Raw genomic sequence first — 19,040 nt, 5'->3', positions numbered from 1 at the left:
GCACTATGTAGCGAGTAACCTAAACCCATAGGGCAACCTGCCATGAATCCACACGGCTTGGTTTCCTCACTAGAATTATAAAGCCAGGGGTCAAAAATACCATTCTAACACTACAGAATCCAAGGAAGCTTATGTCCTGTTATAATGTTTAGGTTTGTATTTATTTAACTAGGCAAGTCAGTTAAGAACAGAGTCTTATTTACAATGATGGCCTACCAGGGAACAGTGGGTTAACTTGTTCAGGGGCAGAACGACAGCTTTTTACCTTGTCAAGTCGGGGATTCGATCTAGCAACCTTTCGGTTACTGGCCCAACACACTGACCACTAGGCTACCTGCCGATTAGCTACGAGCTAATCTTCAGCACAACAGCATGTCTTGTACTCTTGTTCAACTGGGCCAAAGGGAGGCAGGTGCACTATGTTCAGCTGTGACCAATTATTCCAGGCAGCGCTGCGAAAAGCTAGCCAGTGGCCAGCAACATCTGTGTCAGCATGTCTAAGACAGGGCACCGCATTCCCCTACACTAGAAAGGCAACAGGGGCCATTTGGGAGGCAGACATAGCCTATCCCCAGATGACCTCTAGTCAATGATATGATTTAGAGACACAAGTCTTCCTGTTCTTAGTTACATTAAGCACGAGGTTATTACTTTGTTGGGAGAAAAACATGCCAACTAGACCAGACTAGTACTGTGGTAGGATAAAGACATGCCAACAAGACCAGACTAGTACTGTGCCATGCTGTGGCGGGTTAAAAGTAGGGCCAACTAGACCAGACTAGTACTGTGGTAGGTTAAAAGACATGACAACTAGACCAGACTAGTACTGTGGTAGGTTAAAAGACATGCCAACTAGACCAGACGAGTACTGTTGTAGGATAAAAGACATGCCAACTAGACCAGACGAGTACTGTTGTAGGATAAAAGACATGCCAACTAGACCAGACTAGTACTGTGGTAGGTTAAAATACATGCCAACTAGACCAGACTAGTACTGTGGTAGGTTAAAATACATGCCAACTAGACCAGACTAGTACTGTGGTAGGTTAAAATACATGCCAACTAGACCAGACTAGTACTGTGGTAGGTTAAAATACATGCCAACTAGACCAGACTAGTACTGTGGTAGGATAAAATACATGCCAACTAGACCAGACTAGTACTGTGGTAGGTTAAAATACATGCCAACTAGACCAGACTAGTACTGTGGTAGGTTAAAAGACATGCCAACTAGACCAGACTAGTACTGTGGTAGGTTAAAAGACATGCCAACTAGACCAGACTAGTACTGTGGTAGGTTAAAAGACATGCCAACTAGACCAGACTAGTACTGTGGTAGGTTAAAAGACATGCCAACTAGACCAGACTAGTACTGTGCCATGCTGTGGCGGTTTAAAAGTAGGGCCAGGGAGAATACTCATTAGTATCGTGGCATTGTGTTCCAGATAAAGCAGATTTAACTTCTTTAGCAAAACATTACGTTGTCATTCAGAGACACATGTATTTATTTTCAAAGTTACAGCACACAATATTTTACACACAGCAGGTTTTTTAAAGGACAAAAAAAGAGTTTGGTCTGCGTCCCGTTTTCATTTTTGCCATAGAAAGATACATGTGATACTGATATTATCACAGTTAAAAGTGACCATTTTAGAGGGTCAAAGATGAACCACTGATAGGGAACACTGACTTTGAGTTTATTGACTGACCTATATGATTTGACCATGATGAAGATAAAGATCTGTAAACACACAGCAACCCACACACACAAACACAGCAACCCACACACACACACAGCAACCCACACACACACACAGCAACACACACACACACACACACACACACACACACACAGCAACACACACACACACAGCAACACACACACACCCTGACAGGCGATAAAACGTTTCAATGCCAATTATAAAGAGTCATTTCACTGATGTTGACACTCACTGCTGTCCCTTCCTGCTATCTCACTAGTTCAATCATGCTTTTTTTTTTTATGGCACCCTAATATGGGCCAAGGGTGTGTGTTCTGTTCCACAAATAGCAGGTTTGACACCACAATGAATGAATGAATGAATGAATAGCTTTCAGTTACACAATGCAACAACAACAAAAACATTTGAGACTTGAAATAATCACACTGTGTGCGTGCACTAGGCCAGTACAACGCAATACACATTGGCAATGCAGAAAATGTATTGTATTTGTGCGCTGGTTTGAATGGGTACAATTCACGCCTTTGTTTGAAAAGCCGCAACACAGTTTGAACAGGATCATACGGAGCTCTCAGCTCGAGCCAGCCACTCCTACCTCAACTGCTCTCCGGTGACGAGAACCTCGGCCATGCGCTCGAGCTCCGCAGCCTTCTTCTGCATTGTGTTCCCGATACCATCCATCTCTTTACAACTGTTAAAACAACGGAAATATTACTGGCACTGTAAATACTGTACACAAGACAAAAGGCATCATAGCCTGTGAAAACGAGCTACAGTACACCATACATAGATGCCTAGCTTATGTCATTGACAAGCCGTCTGAATAGCTCCACTGTACAGTACACCATACGTACATAGCTGCCCATCCTTGTCATTGACAAGCCGTCTGAATAGCTCCACTGTACAGTACACCATACGTACATAGCTGCCTATCTTATGTCATTGACAAGGTGTCTGAATAGCTCCCCTGTATTCTGTCCTAATGACTGTAGCTATACTGTATTAGTGTCATAACTGACGTAACCAGTCATTCGTATATCCCCCAAAAATTGCAGAATATCAACAGCACAGTCTATTGAAATAGCCAGGATAGTTTAGATAACGTTAGCTCACAGTGCAATCATATCCTCCATGATCACAGGTAAAACACCCTCCCTGCTTTGTGGTCCATCTCTGACACACATGTGCTGTAGTATTTGATCATTACGTGCACAGTTAAATGCATAACATTTTTTCAAATAATTTACCTTGCAAACACCATGGATAAAAATTGGCTGATTTATTGTTCCTCGAGATCACGTTGTCCTAGAGTTGCAAACCAGCAGCATAATCTGAGAAATGCATTTACAAAAACACGTTTCACACAGTGAAAATGGACAGACGCTATCTATAGCTATGCAAGAGGGGACACTAGCTTGATGTTGAACTTCTTTGCATTCTAAAAATTAAACCGGTCCGCTAACCATCTAGACGTCTGCATATTATTTTCTCGTCGGTAAAGCTTCATTCAACGAACAACGATTCCTTGTGAAATGTGCATAGATGTCTTCAGTAGTAATGAGCTCCACTCCGACCTCTGCCTCTGTTTACTACGCGATCCTACCATGAAAAGCACGTTGACACCGTGCAGTGTTGCTGACTGGTTTTCAGTGATTACAGCTATTGGCTCCTTGATTTGTCGCTAGAAGACGCTAGATTACGTTTTACCGTTTCCGCGACGGCGTCACATCACGAATTTGGCTTGATGCGGCACAACTGCGGTCCCCACGTCGCGTTTTCGCCCTCTTCCGCCGCACGATGTGCCTCTGATTATTTGCCGCGTTCAAGTCCTAGTTGGAACTAAGAAACTCGGAAATGTACGATTTGCTAATAGGTTGAAGTTATACACGCGTGCAACCAGGAAATGTCAGTTTCCTCGTTTCAAACTAGTACGTGAACGCGGAATGTGAGTGCGTCGTTGATGTGAATAATGTTGCACAAGTAGCCTGCACCGTCACCCACTGTTGTTTGCGGCAGAATTGAGTGTGAAAAGTCTTTAAATGATGCTATCAAAATCATAGACACCCTCTGTGTCAACCCCAAAGGCAGCCTGAAAAAAGAAAATCAGAATTTTTGTCGCTAGAATCTTTCACCAATAAAGTCACTGGAGGGGTCTGAAAACTCGCTTAATATAGCGACAAAATTGCTAAATTGGCAACGCTCAGAAGACAAGTGGGCATTGTGGAAGTAACCAAGAAGGCGCGATATATGCAAATGTTTCAGAATCGGATAAGTGAACTTGTCTCAAACCAACAAACTGCACTCACTCGGTGTGCTTAGCGAGCTAAATCAAGCGCATCTATGGTTTAGGTTCAGTGACCGTAGATGAAGGTTGTGTTCCAATCTGATCATTTCCAGTGGTAATATATATATATATATATATATATATTTAGATCTCAGCACCGTGCACCCACGTCGGGTGAACTCGACCTGCTGCGGGGACATAAATCCACTGTACAGTAGGAGGAACAACGTGACGTATTCGACACTTTCATTGGCCTATGCCGCCGTCAATCAAATATGCCTTCGTACTTCCGGTATATATTGCGGGAAAGTTAATCTAGCGAGAATCACATTTAGTTGGAGTACACTACAAAACAGTCTATTTCTCATTAAATTTAGTTAGCTCGTATATTAGAACCAGATGTCGAGAACATTAGAAGAGGTGCAGGCGACCATACAAATCGCCAAACTAAAAGAGAATGATTTGCAGAACACAATTCACTGTTTGACTTTTGGAGAAAGCGTCTCGTCCGGAGACTACTGCCTGATGGAACTGGATGACACGCTCTGTAAACACATAGAAGCAGGAAAGAGGTAAAGTATCTGCATAGTTACAATGTAGCTAATTCAACATAAATACACAGTTAAGAGATTAAACACAGTTACGTTAATAGACGTAGCTAGTTATGTTAATAGAAATGTGGCGGTGGGTTGTCTCCTAAACATTCGCAGGTGACTGGTTGGTTTACGCGAGATTTTGTTCTGAGTTCACGCGTTGGCAACCCACCTGGACTGTTAGCGGATGTCTGCAGGCATTTGCTCCAACACACCTGATTCTATGATTGATCTTCTCCATCAGGACCTTGATAAACTGAAACACACCTGATTCGGGTTTAAGGAGTCTACGGTTACTCCGTTAGTCCAAGGACCTTACATGTTCTGTTTTAAAGGGCAAATTGGCTCCGGAAGCCAAAAACGGCCAAATACTCAAACTAAACGTGAATCGATTCACACTTGCAGTACAGTTATAGAAACATAAATCACTCTACTTTTCATATCACATTAAAAAAATAATTCCACAAAAACCGTACCGCAAGAGATGTGGGTTAATGTATAGACTGAGCGTCATGTCTCTTATTTAAACTCCTCCTTCAGAATACCCCTTCATCCAATGACTCTTATGTGTGATGTAATGGAACTGAGTGTGATGGTCAAGGGCCACCCACCTACTACGTCTATAGGAGAAGGGTTGTCCAGCCCTGGTGAAAACAACTCATCCAGCTGTTGCCACTTTCTCTACACGTCAATGTTAAAAACAGTCTGTTTAACATTGCCGTGTACAGAGACTGTTTTAACGTTGAGTCTCTACACGTCAACAATCTCCACAATCTCTCTCCTTTATCCTTGTTCTCTACATGCAGCCTGGTTATCAGAGGAGACCAGGATGAGAGAGCTGTCCTGTGCAGTGAAGACAAGACTTATGACCTGAAGATAGCTGACACCTCAAACCTCCTGCTGTTAGTGCCTGGCTGCCTGACTCCAGATCAGCTGACGACTGACAACCAGGCCAGCTCTCAGCTGGTCCATGCACAGGTAGGAGTCTTATCAACTATCTGAACACCATGAATGTTTCTTGTGTGACAGCCATTTAGAAAATCACTAATCTGTTATTGAATGTCTGTACAGTAGATATCATGTTAACATGCTGACACATGCACACTAAATAGCAATAGACATTCTAACACAGTGAGGTCATTGTGATGTATTACATGTTTTTCTAATGCACTGTGTTCACCTACATTAGTGGTTCCCAAACTTTTATAGTCCCCGTACCCCTTCAAACGTTCAACCTCCAGCTACATACCCCCTCTAAGTTTAGGGTCAGCACACTCTCAAATGTAGTTTTTTTTTTTGCCATCATTGTAAGCCTGCCACACACACACATACGATACATTTATTAAACAAGAATGAGTGAGTTTGTCACAACCCGGCTCGTTGGAAGTGACAAAGAGCTCTTATAGGACCAGGGCACTAATAATAATAATAATAATAATAATAATAATAATAATAATAATAATAATAATAATAATCAATAATTTTGCTCTTTGTTTAACCATCTTACATATAAAACCTTATTTGTTTATCGTAAATGGTGAATAACTCACCACAGGTTCATGAGAAGGGTCTGAGATTTTTTTTAAATAAATTATTTTACCTTTATTTTACCTTTATTTTACCTTTATTTTACCTTTATTTTACTAGGCAAGTCAGTTAAGAAGAAATTGTTATTTTCAATGACGGCCTGGGAACAGTGGGTTAACTGCCTGTTCAGGGGCAGAACGACAGATTTGTACCTTGTCAGCTCGGGGATTTGAACTTGCAGCCTTCCGGTTACTAGTCCAACACTCTAACCACTAGGCTACCCTGCCGCCCCAGATACCAACACATCTTGACCACCAAAGTCCATTTGATGTCACTAAGCTGTCCAGCACTTTAAAGATATCCTCTCCTGTTGTCCTGGTTTGCAGAAGAGGATTTCTGACTTAATTGACCCCCCATAAACGTAACGGACATATACCAGGAGCTCTGTCAGGCCCGCCACGTCTGACTCATCCAGCTGTAACGCTCATATGCGAACCAGTAATTGTTTCAAAACATCTGCCATGTCACTGATTTTTTTCATGAAACAGAGTTTGATGAAGTCATTGTCTGTATAGTTTTTTGGGCCTTTTCCACCCAGCATTGTCCCAGCCATATATGTGGCAGCAGGAATAATTAACTCCTCCACTATATTATGGGTTTTGTCTGTCCTCGCCACTCATTATCTCACCATGTAAGACTCTTCTAGCCCCTTCTTATTAATGGTATCTGTTGCTTTTATACATGTCTTACTACTCGAAAGTCGTCTTTATTCTCGCTCAAACTCCCGCGGCTTATTTTTCAAATTGTCATGTTTAGTTTCTAAATGTCTGCGCAAGAGAGAAGGTTTCCTGTGAGAGTAACGGTTAATGTGATTTGATGTTAATTATTTGACTAGGCTGCCTGTATTTGACATTGTGTTGTTATTTCACTGAACACTAGATGGTTTAATTTTATTTTTGGCAGTGAAACGGGGCTTCACAGGTGAGAGAGAAACTCACCCAAATGTATAAAAATTATAAATGGACTGTTTGAAAATGTGAACGATTTTTATTCCCCCCGGATGGCATTGCTCGTTACCCCAGTTTGGAAGTCCGTGACCCACATCATTCAATGTTATCAATACTGTACGACTTTCCCCAAATGTTACACACCAATAATGCTCTCCAGTACCTACAGAAAGTTGCAGTGTGAAATAATATGCTGAAATGTATTCAGGACCTAAGAAATGACCCTTTTCCCAACAGATTTGGGGCTTTTCTAACAGTTACTGGGAGTTGAGAAAGCGCCATCCCAAACTAAAGAAGCTGAAGAGACTTCTGATGGAGAATCCATACGAGGGCCCAGGTATCAGTGGGCAGGAGGATGTCACGGAGGGGAAGGTACTTATTAACTCTACTAGATTATATCCAGAGAGACTTCTGATGGAGAATCTGTACCAGGGCCCAGGTATCAGTGGGCAGGAGGATGTCACGGAGGGGAAGGTACTTATTAACTCTACTAGATTATATCCAGAGAGACTTCTGATGGAGAATCTGTACCAGGGCCCAGGTATCAGTGGGCAGGAGGATGTCACGGAGGGGAAGGTACTTATTAACTCTACTAGATTATATCCAGAGAGACTTCTGATGGAGAATCTGTACGAGGGCCCAGGTATCAGTGGGCAGGAGGATGTCACGGAGGGGAAGGTACTTATTAACTCTACTAGATTATATCCAGAGAGACTTCTGATGGAGAATCTGTACCAGGGCCCAGGTATCAGTGGGCAGGAGGATGTCACGGAGGGGAAGGTACTTATTAACTCTACTAGATTATATCCAGAGAGACTTCTGATGGAGAATCTGTACCAGGGCCCAGGTATCAGTGGGCAGGAGGATGTCACGGAGGGGAAGGTACTTATTAACTCTACTAGATTATATCCAGAGAGACTTCTGATGGAGAATCTGTACGAGGGCCCAGGTATCAGTGGGCAGGAGGATGTCACGGAGGGGAAGGTACTTATTAACTCTACTAGATTATATCCAGAGAGACTTCTGATGGAGAATCTGTACCAGGGCCCAGGTATCAGTGGGCAGGAGGATGTCACGGAGGGGAAGGTACTTATTAACTCTACTAGATTATATCCAGAGAGACTTCTGATGGAGAATCTGTACGAGGGCCCAGGTATCAGTGGGCAGGAGGATGTCACGGAGGGGAAGGTACTTATTAACTCTACTAGATTATATCCAGAGAGACTTCTGATGGAGAATCTGTACGAGGGCCCAGGTATCAGTGGGCAGGAGGATGTCACGGAGGGGAAGGTACTTATTAACTCTACTAGATTATATCCAGAGAGACTTCTGATGGAGAATCTGTACCAGGGCCCAGGTATCAGTGGGCAGGAGGATGTCACGGAGGGGAAGGTACTTATTAACTCTACTAGATTATATCCAGAGAGACTTCTGATGGAGAATCTGTACCAGGGCCCAGGTATCAGTGGGCAGGAGGATGTCACGGAGGGGAAGGTACTTATTAACTCTACTAGATTATATCCAGAGAGACTTCTGATGGAGAATCTGTACGAGGGGCCCAGGTATCAGTGGGCAGGAGGATGTCACGGAGGGGAAGGTACTTATTAACTCTACTAGATTATATCCAGAGAGACTTCTGATGGAGAATCCATACAAGGGCCCAGGTATCAGTGGGCAGGAGGATGTCACGGAGGGGAAGGTACTTATTAACTCTACTAGATTATATCCAGAGAGACTTCTGATGGAGAATCTGTACGAGGGGCCCAGGTATCAGTGGGCAGGAGGATGTCACGGAGGGGAAGGTACTTATTAACTCTACTAGATTATATCCAGAGAGACTTCTGATGGAGAATCTGTACCAGGGCCCAGGTATCAGTGGGCAGGAGGATGTCACGGAGGGGAAGGTACTTATTAACTCTACTAGATTATATCCAGAGAGACTTCTGATGGAGAATCTGTACGAGGGCCCAGGTATCAGTGGGCAGGAGGATGTCACGGAGGAAGGTACTTATTAACTCTACTAGATTATATCCAGAGAGACTTCTGATGGAGAATCTGTACGAGGGCCCAGGTATCAGTGGGCAGGAGGATGTCACGGAGGGGAAGGTACTTATTAACTCTACTAGATTATATCCAGAGAGACTTCTGATGGAGAATCTGTACGAGGGCCCAGGTATCAGTGGGCAGGAGGATGTCACGGAGGGGAAGGTACTTATTAACTCTACTAGATTATATCCAGAGAGACTTCTGATGGAGAATCTGTACGAGGGCCCAGGTATCAGTGGGCAGGAGGATGTCACGGAGGGGAAGGTACTTATTAACTCTACTAGATTATATCCAGAGAGACTCAGTCCATTCATCTTAAGGTAGGACTGTCACATTCATAGTCAGTACAACTTTTCCTCAATCAAGCAACTATCAGCGAAGTTGGTGCCGCTAAGAAAAGACACGTGCAGGAAAGGCCAGTACACGCTAGAACATCATCTCTATTGTACACAGAGTAAATGTCTGCCTCTATGCTACCGTTCTCTGTTTTTACAACCTTTCCTTTTGGTGGTCCCGTGTGGCTCAGTTGGTAGAACATGGAGCTTCCAACGCCAGAGTTTTGGGTTCGATTCCCACGAGAGACCAGTACCAAAAAAAGTATGGCAATTTATGCACTCAGTACTGTAAGTCGCTCTGGATAAGAGTCTGCTAAATGACTCAAATGTACACTATGGGAGACCTGCTTGATAAAACGTTTCCTTTTGGCAGTACACGATGGGAGACCTGCTTGATAAAACGTTTCCTTTTGGCAGTACACGATGGGAGACCTGCTTGATAAAACGTTTCCTTTTGGCAGTACACGATGGGAGACCTGCTTGAAAGAATCCAAGCAAGTGAGGAGGAACTGGAGGCCCAACTACAGACTATTCATGCCTGTGATGTCAACGGTAAGAATGATTCTCAAATGTTTATTTTCTCACACTTTTTCCCCCCATTTAGATATGTGATCTACTGTATGTGGTTTGTGTCTATATACATGCTGGCCTTGGTGTGTCTATATACATGCTGGCCTTGGTGTGTCTATATACATGCTGGCCTTGGTGTGTCTATATACATGCTGGCCTTGGTGTGTCTATATACATGCTGGCCTTGGTGTGTCTATATACATGCTGGCCTTGGTGTGTCTATATACATGCTGGCCTTGGTGTGTCTATATACATGCTGGCCTTGGTGTGTCTATATACATGCTGGCCTTGGTGTGTCTATATACATGCTGGCCTTGGTGTGTCTATATACATGCTGGCCTTGGTGTGTCTATATACATGCTGGCCTTGGTGTGTCCACATGTATGAGGTGTTTGTTTGTCCTGTGCTCTTTTCACATGTTCCCCTCTTGTGTATTCTAGACTACATGTTCCCCTCTTGTGTATTCTAGACTACATGTTCCCCTCTTGTGTATTCTAGACTACATGTTCCCCTCTTGTGTATTCTAGACTACATGTTCCCCTCTTGTGTATTCTAGACTACATGTTCCCCTCTTGTGTATTCTAGACTACATGTTCCCCTCTTGTGTATTCTAGACTACATGTTCCCCTCTTGTGTATTCTAGACTACATGTTCCCCTCTTGTGTATTCTAGGCTACATGTTCCCCTCTTGTGTATTCTAGGCTACTGGAGGCTACATGTTCCCCTCTTGTGTATTCTAGGCTACTGGAGACTACATGTTCCCCTCTTGTGTATTCTAGGCTACTGGAGGCTGTTGGATTTTGACTATGAGATGAAGCTACTGGGTCACATCACTCAGCTGGTGGACTCTGAGTCCTGGTCCTTCAGTAAAGTCCCTCTACGTGTCAGTCTGGAGGAGTTAGGACGTCTGGAGCCACAGTGGGTGCAGTTAGGCAATGTTACGGCTGTCCCCTAGGGCGGCGCACAATTGGCCCTGTGTCGTCCCGGTTTGGCCGGTGTAGGACGTCATTTTAAATAAGAATTTATTGTTGACTGACTTGCCTAGTTAAATAAAATGATAAAGTGGAGAGTAGTTTGATGTAATACTTAGTCATCATGTTGTCAAGCTCTGTCAAAGGCCACATTTGACTAAAGGCTCGGGACAACAAACATCTTTAAATGTGCATTGAACCGAAGTGTGCGGAAGCTCTCTGTTGCATGTAATTGTCATGACAACATTAAAAGGTGTGTGGGGGGTAGGGAACTAATGTATTTGTTTAATACTCATCCAAACCCCTTCTCCTGCCCAGGGAGATGATAGAGCACAGCTTCAACTGTTATGGAAGGCGCTACACGGACAACGGTGAGTCAGAAAGTACTGTACGTGTTTAATGTTTTGGTGTGTTGTAGAGTGACACACAGCCAACTACCTCTTCCCTCGTGCTTTGGAGTGACACACAGCCAACTACCTCTTCCCTCGTGCTTTGGAGTGACACACAGCCAACTACCTCTTCCCTCGTGCTTTGGAGTGACACACAGCCAACTACCTCTTCCCTCGTGCTTTGGAGTGACACACAGCCAACTACCTCTTCCCTCATGCTTTGGAGTGACACACAGCCAACTACCTCTTCCCTCATGCTTTGGAGTGACACACAGCCAACTACCTCTTCCCTCGTGCTTTGGAGTGACACACAGCCAACTACCTCTTCCCTCATGCTTTGGAGTGACACACAGCCAACTACCTCTTCCCTCATGCTTTGGAGTGACACACAGCCAACTACCTCGTGCTTTGGAGTGACACACAGCCAACTACCTCGTGCTTTGGAGTGACACACAGCCAACTACCTCTTCCTCATGCTTTGGAGTGACACACAGCCAACTACCTCTTCCCTCATGCTTTGGAGTGACACACAGCCAACTACCTCTTCCCTCATGCTTTGGAGTGACACACAGCCAACTACCTCGTGCTTTGGAGTGACACACAGCCAACTACCTCTTCCTCATGCTTTGGAGTGACACACAGCCAACTACCTCGTGCTTTGGAGTGACACACAGCCAACTACCTCTTCCCTCATGCTTTGGAGTGACACACAGCCAACTACCTCTTCCCTCATGCTTTGGAGTGACACACAGCCAACTACCTCTTCCCTCATGCTTTGGAGTGACACACAGCCAACTACCTCTTCCCTCGTGCTTTGGAGTGACACACAGCCAACTACCTCTTCCCTCGTGCTTTGGAGTGACACACAGCCAACTACCTCTTCCCTCGTGCTTTGGAGTGACACACAGCCAACTACCTCTTCCCTCGTGCTTTGGAGTGACACACAGCCAACTACCTCTTCCCTCGTGCTTTGGAGTGACACACAGCCAACTACCTCTTCCCTCGTGCTTTGGAGTGACACACAGCCAACTACCTCTTCCCTCGTGCTTTGGAGTGACACACAGCCAACTACCTCTTCCCTCGTGCTTTGGAGTGACACACAGCCAACTACCTCTTCCCTCGTGCTTTGGAGTGACACACAGCCAACTACCTCTTCCCTCGTGCTTTGGAGTGACACACAGCCAACTACCTCTTCCCTCGTGCTTTGGAGTGACACACAGCCAACTACCTCTTCCCTCGTGCTTTGGAGTGACACACAGCCAACTACCTCTTCCCTCGTGCTTTGGAGTGACACACAGCCAACTACCTCTTCCCTCGTGCTTTGGAGTGACACACAGCCAACTACCTCTTCCCTCGTGCTTTGGAGTGACACACAGCCAACTACCTCTTCCCTCGTGCTTTGGAGTGACACACAGCCAACTACCTCTTCCCTCGTGCTTTGGAGTGACACACAGCCAACTACCTCTTCCCTCGTGCTTTGGAGTGACACACAGCCAACTACCTCTTCCCTCGTGCTTTGGAGTGACACACAGCCAACTACCTCTTCCCTCGTGCTTTGGAGTGACACACAGCCAACTACCTCTTCCCTCGTGCTTTGGAGTGACACACAGCCAACTACCTCTTCCCTCGTGCTTTGGAGTGACACACAGCCAACTACCTCTTCCCTCGTGCTTTGGAGTGACACACAGCCAACTACCTCTTCCCTCGTGCTTTGGAGTGACACACAGCCAACTACCTCTTCCCTCGTGCTTTGGAGTGACACACAGCCAACTACCTCTTCCCTCGTGCTTTGGAGTGACACACAGCCAACTACCTCTTCCCTCGTGCTTTGGAGTGACACACAGCCAACTACCTCTTCCCTCGTGCTTTGGAGTGACACACAGCCAACTACCTCTTCCCTCGTGCTTTGGAGTGACACACAGCCAACTACCTCTTCCCTCGTGCACTATTTTGGCTCTTCACAGCTATTTAATTGATATTAAACAGAAATGAAAATGTCGTATTTTTCAGATGAGGTGTTCTTTGCGCTGAACGAGGACAAGGTGTGCAGAGCCACAGCTCAGATGCTGCTGCAGAACGCAGCGAAGTTCAACCTGGCAGAGTTCCAGGAGGTGTGGCAGCAAAGTGTCCCAGACGGGATGGGCACCAGACTGGACCAGCTGAAGGTGAGGACTGGGGTCAGACTGGCAGCTCAGAGGGATGGGCACTAGACTGGACCAGCTGAAGGTGAGGACAGGGGCCAGACTGGCAGCTCAGAGGGATGGGTACTAGACTGGACCAGCTGAAGGTGAGGATGGGGCCAGACTGGCAGCTCAGAGGGATGGGCACTGACTGGACCAGCTGAAGGTGAGGACAGGGGTCAGACTGGCAGCTCACAGACGGATGGGCACTAGACTGGACCAGCTGAAGGTGAGGATGGGGCCAGACTGGCAGCTCAGAGGGATGGGCACTAGACTGGACCAGCTGAAGGTGAGGACGGGAGACTGGCAGCTCAGAGGGATGGGCACTAGACTGGACCAGCTGAAGGTGAGGACTGGGGTCAGACTGGCAGCTCAGAGGGATGGGCACTAGACTGGACCAGCTGAAGGTGAGGACAGGGGCCAGACTGGCAGCTCAGAGGGATGGGTACTAGACTGGACCAGCTGAAGGTGAGGACTGGGGTCAGACTGGCAGCTCAGAGGGATGGGCACTAGACTGGACCAGCTGAAGGTGAGGATGGGGCCAGACTGGCAGCTCAGAGGGATGGGCACTAGACTGGACCAGCTGAAGGTGAGGATGGGGTCAGACTGGCAGCTCAGAGGGATGGGCACTAGACTGGACCAGCTGAAGGTGAGGATGGGGCCAGACTGGCAGCTCAGAGGGATGGGCACTAGACTGGACCAGCTGAAGGTGAGGATGGGGCCAGACTGGCAGCTCAGAGGGATGGGTACTGACTGGACCAGCTGAAGGTGAGGATGGGGTCAGACTGGCAGCTCAGAGGGATGGGCACTAGACTGGACCAGCTGAAGGTGAGGATGGGGCTAGACTGGCAGCTCAGAGGGATGGGCACTAGACTGGACCAGCTGAAGGTGAGGATGGGGTCAGACTGGCAGCTCAGAGGGATGGGCACTAGACTGGACCAGCTGAAGGTGAGGATGGGGCCAGACTGGCAGCTCACAGACGGATGGGCACTAGACTGGACCAGCTGAAGGTGAGGATGGGGCCAGACTGGCAGCTCACAGACGGATGGGCACTAGACTGGACCAGCTGAAGGTGAGGATGGGGCCAGACTGGCAGCTCAGAGGATGGGCACTAGACTGGACCAGCTGAAGGTGAGGATGGGGCCAGACTGGCAGCTCAGAGGGATGGGCACTAGACTGGACCAGCTGAAGGTGAGGATGGGGCCAGACTGGCAGCTCACAGAGAGATGGGCACTAGACTGGACCAGCTGAAGGTGAGGATGGGCCCAGACTGGCAGCTCACAGAGAGATGGGCACTAGACTGGACCAGCTGAAGGTGAGGATGGGGCCAGACTGGCAGCTCAGAGGGATGGGCACTAGACTGGACCAGCTGAAGGTGAGGATGGGGTCAGACTGGCAGCTCAGAGGGATGGGCACTAGACTGGACCAGCTGAAGGTGAGGATGGGGCCAGACTGGCAGCTCAGAGGGATGGGCACTAGACTGGACCAGCTGAAGGTGAGGATGGGGCCAGACTGGCAGCTCAGAGGGATGGGCACTAGACTGGACCAGCTGAAGGTGAGGATGGGGTCAGACTGGCAGCTCAGAGGGATGGGCACTAGACTGGACCAGCTGAAGGTGAGGATGGGGTCAGACTGGCAGCTCAGAGGGATGGGCACTAGACTGGACCAGCTGAAGGTGAGGACAGGGGTCAGACTGGCAGCTCACAGACTGATGGGCACTAGACTGGACCAGCTGAAGGTGAGGATGGGGTCAGACTGGCAGCTCAGAGGGATGGGCACTAGACTGGACCAGCTGAAGGTGAGGATGGGGTCAGACTGGCAGCTCAGAGGGATGGGCACTAGACTGGACCAGCTGAAGGTGAGGATGGGGTCAGACTGGCAGCTCACAGAGAGATGGGCACTAGACTGGACCAGCTGAAGGTGAGGATGGGGTCAGACTGGCAGCTCACAGACTGATGGGCCAGTTTTCCAGATTGAACCTGGTCCAGTAAATGTAGGGAAAATGGTGTCGCACAGCTTCCATAAAACAGTTGCTTTAAAATGAGGGATTTCGTGGCCAGTTTGAGGTTAGGATGTTTTTCTGCACACAGATTATGTATGTATGAACTACACATGGACACATCCAGCCCAATTTGGGAGATTGATAAAATACTTACTAGTTAAAGTTCCAGAGCATGTCTTTAACCAACACTGGTTTTTACATGTGGACTATTCTCAGATTCTACAGCAAAATATCTCATAATGGATGTTTAGGTTTTTAGGCATTATACAGCAGGTTTTATTTTAGCTTTAGAAATATGGTAATTACACATTTTTAAAGACGTGATGATTGTTGGCAGACATGATTACAGGATTATCCACATGGTTATGGGTTTCAATAGAGTCTAGCCCTTGTGGACCGCAGCTCCAAACCAGAGACCATATCTCTGCTGAGAGTGGAAGATCTTCCCGAGGACACACTGGAGAGATTCACCCACCTCTTCACCATGAGACAGAAGTGGACCGAGGAGGACATCACCCCTTACATACAGTGAGTAAAACTGAGCATCAGAATGACCGTTGTCTCTGTGCTGTACCATAATGACTATTAGAGATTTAGACCTGTGTGCCAGATGTTTGTGGTGCCAGATGTTTGTGGTGCCAGACAGCCAGGTGGTGCCAGACACAGCCAGGTGGTGCCAGACACAGCCAGGTGGTGCCAGACCGGGCCAGGTGGTGTCAGACACAGCCAGGTGGTGTTGGTCCAACTGTCTTGTTTTCTGGAAAGCTCTCTTGTGTTAACGATTGAACCTCAATGATTTATTGTCATGCAGGGACTTGTGTGGAGAAAAGCAAACAACTGGAGCTCTTCTTACCAAATACGCTCGTTTGTCCACGCAAAACGGAATGAAAGTCTTCAATTCAAGAAGGCTAGTGGCAACATGAAGACGATTGGATATCTTAATTGACGAGCACAGTTGTATGGAATCAGTGTATTGTTGTATTTGTTAAAATGTTATAATAAGAATCTAATGTTTTTGTAATTATGACCTACTTTGTGTTTTTTCCTCCCACCTATACTATATCTTATGCTTTGTTCCTAATACCACAGTCACAATTTGATCATTTAGGGACCTCCAGTGGTAAGAGGCAGAAGAGCAGTGACAAGAAGGCTTTTCAAATAAAATGTGTTTACATTTCTAAAACCACACACAAATTATCCAACCCAATATTTTACTGTTGGAAACAAGGTTAGGATAAAATGTATACAAAAAGTACCATAAATGATTCTCCAAAATATATATATAAAATAAAAATTGTGCTGGAGGGGCCCGGGGGTCGAAGGTTGGTCAAAAGGCCATCCCTGTCAGGTGGATGGATTATCTTGGCAAAGGAGAAATGCTCACTGAGAGGGATGTAAACAAATGTGTGCACAATTGAGAGAAATACGTTGTTTGTGCGTATGGAACATTTCTGGGATCGTTTATTTCAGCTCATGAAACATTGTTTATATTTTGGTAAAGTATTCAGACCCCTGGACTTTTTTCACATTGTTACACCTTGTTTTAAAATAGAGGATTTAAAAAAATATAATCCATCTACACACTACCCCATAATGACCATTTTTTTTTTGTTAATTTTATCAAATGTATTAGTGTATTTAAATAGAACTGAAATACCTTTTTAAGTATTTTCAGACCTTTTGCTATGAGACTTGAAATTGAACTCGGGTGCATCCTGTTTCCATTGTTCCTCGAAGTTTTTACAACTTGATTGGAGTCCACCGGTGCCAAGTTCAATTGATTGGACATGATTTGGAAAGGCACACACCTGTCTATATAAAGGTCCTAGAGTAGACAGTGCACGTCAGAGCAAAAACCAAGCCATCCGGTCAAAGGATTTGCCAATAGAGTTATGAGACAGGATTGTGTCGAGGCACAGATCTGGGGAAGGGTACCAAACATTTCTGCAGCATTAAATGTCCCCAAGAACACACTGACCTCCATCATTCTTAAATGGAAGATGTTTGGAACCACCAAGACTCATCCTAGAGCTGGATGCCTGGTAAACTGAGAAATCGGGGGAGAAGGGCCTTGGTCATGGAGGTGACCAAGAACCCGATGGTCACTCTGACAGAGCTGTAGAGATGGGAGAAACTTTTAGAAGGACAACCATCTCTGCAGCTCTCCACCAATCAGCCCTTGATGGTAGAGTTGCCAGAAGGAAGCCACTCCTCAGTAAAAGGCATATGACAGCCCGCTTGGAGTTTGCCAAAAGGCAAACTATCAGACCATGAGAAAAACAAGATTCTCTGGTCTGATGAAACCAAGACTGAACTTTGGCCTGAATGCCAAGCGTCACGTCTGGAGGAAACCTGGCACCATCCCTACGGTGAAGCATGGTGGTGGCAGCATCAGGCTGTGGGGATGTTTTTCAGCGGCAGGGAGACTAGTCAGGATCCAGGGAAAGATGAACAGAGCAAAGTACAGAGAGATCCTTGATGAAAACCTGCTCAGGACCTCAGACTGGGGTGGCTGTTCACCTTCCAATGCAGGAGTGGCTTCTGGACAAGTCTCTGAATGTCCTTGAGTGGGCCAGTCAGAACCCGATCGAACATCTCTGGAGAGACCTGAAAATAGCTGTGCAGCAACGCTCCCCATCCAGAGCTTGAGAGGTTCTCCAGAGAAGAATGGGAGAAACTCACCAAATACAAGTGTGCCAAGCTTCTAGCGTTACACCCAAGAAGACTCGATGCTGTAATCTCTGCCAAAGGTGCTTCAACAAAGTACTGAGTAAAGGGTCTGAATACTTATGTAAATGTGATCAGTTTTACATTTTTAATAAATTAGCAAACATTTCTAAAAACCTATTTTTGCTTTTCATTACGGGGTATTGAGTGTAGATTGAGGGGGGAAACTTATTTAATACATTTTAGAATAAGGATGTAACATAATATGGGAAAAGTGAAGGGGTCTGTATATTAGAGTTGGCTTTAGAGGCACTTATAAAGGGGTCTGTATATTAGTTGGCTTTAGAGGCACTTATAAAGGGGTCTGTATATTAGAGTTGGCTTTAGAGGCACTTATAAAGGGGTCTGTATATTAGAGTTGGCTTTAGAGGCACTTATAAAGGGGTCTGTATAGTAGAGTTGGCTTTAGAGGCACTTATAAAGGGGTCTGTATATTAGAGTTGGCTTTAGAGGCACTTATAAAGGGGTCTGTATATTAGAGTTGGCTTTAGAGGCACTTATAAAGGGGTCTGTATATTAGAGTTGGCTTTAGAGGCACTTATAAAGGGGTCTGTATATTAGAGTTGGCTTTAGAGGCACTTATAAAGGGGTCTGTATATTAGAGTTGGCTTTAGAGGCACTTATAAAGGGGTCTGTATATTAGAGTTGGCTTTAGAGGCACTTATAAAGGGGTCTGTATATTAGAGTT

At 45.9% G+C, this 19,040-nt stretch overlaps 1 protein-coding gene and 1 long non-coding RNA gene across 50 annotated transcripts; one reads left to right on the top strand and one right to left on the bottom strand.

Annotated features, from left to right (window-relative positions):
• Nucleotides 1–2,274: 2,274 nt before the first annotated feature.
• Nucleotides 2,275–3,629, bottom strand: LOC127921465 (uncharacterized). Its single transcript, XR_008108999.1, has 3 exons — nucleotides 3,185–3,629; nucleotides 2,969–3,052; nucleotides 2,275–2,412 (listed from the first exon to the last, which is right to left on the bottom strand). It is a non-coding gene; the product is annotated as an uncharacterized LOC127921465 (long non-coding RNA).
• Nucleotides 3,630–4,279: 650 nt separating this feature from the next.
• On the top strand, nucleotides 4,280–16,700 carry LOC127921466 (sister chromatid cohesion protein DCC1-like). Of its 49 annotated transcripts, none has more exons than XM_052505156.1 (18): nucleotides 4,293–4,577; nucleotides 5,405–5,576; nucleotides 7,370–7,606; nucleotides 8,321–8,524; nucleotides 8,730–8,831; nucleotides 9,137–9,238; nucleotides 9,975–10,065; nucleotides 10,863–11,001; nucleotides 11,373–11,425; nucleotides 13,454–13,730; nucleotides 13,970–14,091; nucleotides 14,512–14,571; nucleotides 14,755–14,876; nucleotides 14,939–15,058; nucleotides 15,179–15,298; nucleotides 15,362–15,421; nucleotides 16,005–16,153; nucleotides 16,437–16,700. In XM_052505156.1, the coding sequence occupies exons 1-10, from the start codon at nucleotides 4,405–4,407 to the stop codon at nucleotides 13,651–13,653; spliced, it is 1,473 nt and encodes a 490-aa protein (XP_052361116.1). In that variant the 5' UTR covers nucleotides 4,293–4,404; the 3' UTR covers nucleotides 13,654–13,730; nucleotides 13,970–14,091; nucleotides 14,512–14,571; nucleotides 14,755–14,876; nucleotides 14,939–15,058; nucleotides 15,179–15,298; nucleotides 15,362–15,421; nucleotides 16,005–16,153; nucleotides 16,437–16,700. The 49 variants fall into 49 exon arrangements, with proteins under 49 accessions (XP_052361123.1, XP_052361116.1, XP_052361108.1 ...); XM_052505148.1 differs by lacking the exon at nucleotides 14,755–14,876 and adding an exon at nucleotides 14,213–14,332 and having other exon boundaries at nucleotides 14,512–14,695; nucleotides 14,877–15,058; XM_052505145.1 differs by lacking the exon at nucleotides 14,512–14,571 and adding an exon at nucleotides 14,273–14,332 and having other exon boundaries at nucleotides 13,970–14,212.
• The last annotated feature ends 2,340 nt before the right edge of the window (nucleotides 16,701–19,040 follow it).

This window comes from Oncorhynchus keta, unplaced genomic scaffold, assembly GCF_023373465.1.
Source record: "Oncorhynchus keta strain PuntledgeMale-10-30-2019 unplaced genomic scaffold, Oket_V2 Un_contig_22487_pilon_pilon, whole genome shotgun sequence".
In the NCBI taxonomy this organism is placed as follows: Eukaryota; Metazoa; Chordata; class Actinopteri; order Salmoniformes; family Salmonidae; genus Oncorhynchus; species Oncorhynchus keta.
This window is presented reverse-complemented; position numbering and strand designations above follow the sequence as displayed.

What these genes read in the sequence shown, in the direction of transcription:
- LOC127921466 (XM_052505162.1), top strand. Translation starts at nt 4,405, where the DNA reads ATGTCGAGAACATTAGAAGAGGTGCAGGCGACCATACAAATCGCCAAA. An exon ending in AGGATGTCACGGAGGGGAAG is followed by an intron (nt 7,607 to 8,320) that starts GTACTTATTAAC and finishes ACGGAGGGGAAG; the next exon opens with GTACTTATTAACTCTACTAG. An exon ending in TTAGGACGTCTGGAGCCACA is followed by an intron (nt 11,002 to 11,372) that starts GTGGGTGCAGTT and finishes TCTCCTGCCCAG; the next exon opens with GGAGATGATAGAGCACAGCT.